The sequence below is a fragment of the Aplysia californica genome, unplaced genomic scaffold, assembly GCF_000002075.1.
Source record: "Aplysia californica isolate F4 #8 unplaced genomic scaffold, AplCal3.0 scaffold00096, whole genome shotgun sequence".
Lineage (NCBI taxonomy): Eukaryota > Metazoa > Mollusca > Gastropoda > Aplysiida > Aplysiidae > Aplysia > Aplysia californica.
The window spans coordinates 542,104-543,413 of record NW_004797366.1 but is presented as its reverse complement, the minus strand read 5'-3'; the positions used below and the strand labels follow the sequence as shown (position 1 = coordinate 543,413).

Sequence of the window (1,310 nt, the reverse complement as noted above, 5' to 3'; positions counted from 1 at the left end):
AGAGAGAGAGAGAGAGAGAGAGAGAGGGAGAGACTGATTTCCTTTCCTGCAGCAGTCTGTGTCAAAGTTTGAGCTGGCCAGTGTTTGTGCTGCCCCTTCCCTCTCTGTGTCCTCATTATTCTTACTGTTTACTTCTTGTTTCCCCTGCCTATACACCTCTTGTTTCCCCTGCCTATACACCTCTTGTTGAATGTTAGCTTTGCGGTCTGTATAGCTTGTCTTCTGCTTGTTCTGTTACTATAGTGATCCTTGATTGGTCCTGGCGAAAGGCGCTCTCTTCTTTTTTTTTCCTTTTTTTTTTGGTGCCGGAACGACATAGGGGGAACTGTTGCTTTTTCTTCCGTCACCCTTACTATCGTCATCAACCCCCTGGGGCAGTGCTACTGACTAAAGTGTCTTTAGGCCATTCCCAAAGGGGGGACATTAACCAAGTTCTTATGCACAGTAGAATTGTACTTGTAAATTAGCTGATTCATCAATATCATGCTAATAATAATTGTGCCTTAACTTAACTGATACAGGGAACTACTGCTTTTTCTGTCCTCATCCTTACTATTGTCATTTCCCCCCCCCCCCTACTTCTTTTGTATGTTTGTCACTCTCTTATTACCCGCTATTTCCGGGGTGCCTTGATAGTCGAAGCAGACTTTGTGCTGTTGAGGCCAGAGAGGTGAGCAGAGTACGCCCGATTCCCCGTTTGGACTTCTCTTTTGATATCCACCCCTTGGCGCTCATAATGACCTTATGCAGTTGTGAGCGCCGTAAAACCTTACTTAAAGTAAGAATTTTATTTTTCGTACATACATGCAGGGCACTTTGACTTTTTTTCTTTCTTTTGTGTTTTTTCTTGTAACTTATAATATACTCGGGGGACGCTATCTTCCCATTTCTTCGTCGTACTCTCTTGTAACACGTTTAATCTTCGGCACTTAATATGACCTTATTGTGTTGCACGTGCCGTAAAACTCCTACTAAAACTAAAACTAATGTGGTACCCCTTTTCTTCTCACATGACAGGTGGGTTTTTTTACGCCCCCTTCAACACAATTGAAATGTTTTCTCAGATGGTGATCTCGACCAACCCTTTGAACTAATTTTTTAAAAATTTGTTTTTTTTTTCTTCTGTTTCAGGTGAGAAGCTGGAACAAAAGCAATGTGAGGGCCTGGAGGAGGTTCTGAGGAGGGTGCAGTTCAAGTTATTGGATTTAGAAGCCAGCCATTTGGACGATGAGGTGAGTCTTTGGTGGCCTGTGCTTGTCTGTCTGTCTGTCTGTCTGTCTGTCTGTCTGTCTGTCTGTCTGTCTGTCTGT

The 1,310-nt window shown here is 43.2% G+C and overlaps 1 protein-coding gene across 2 annotated transcripts in view; it reads left to right on the top strand.

Moving 5' to 3' along the window:
- Window positions 1-1,310, top strand: part of LOC101863500 (protein phosphatase 1 regulatory subunit 37 homolog) — an 89,721-nt gene that overhangs the window by 51,550 nt on the left and 36,861 nt on the right. For both annotated transcript variants that reach the window (XM_005095133.3, XM_005095132.3), the window contains exon 4: window positions 1,132-1,232. In XM_005095133.3, the coding sequence (XP_005095190.1) occupies window positions 1,132-1,232 (101 nt within the window). The remainder of the gene's footprint in view (window positions 1-1,131; window positions 1,233-1,310) is intronic.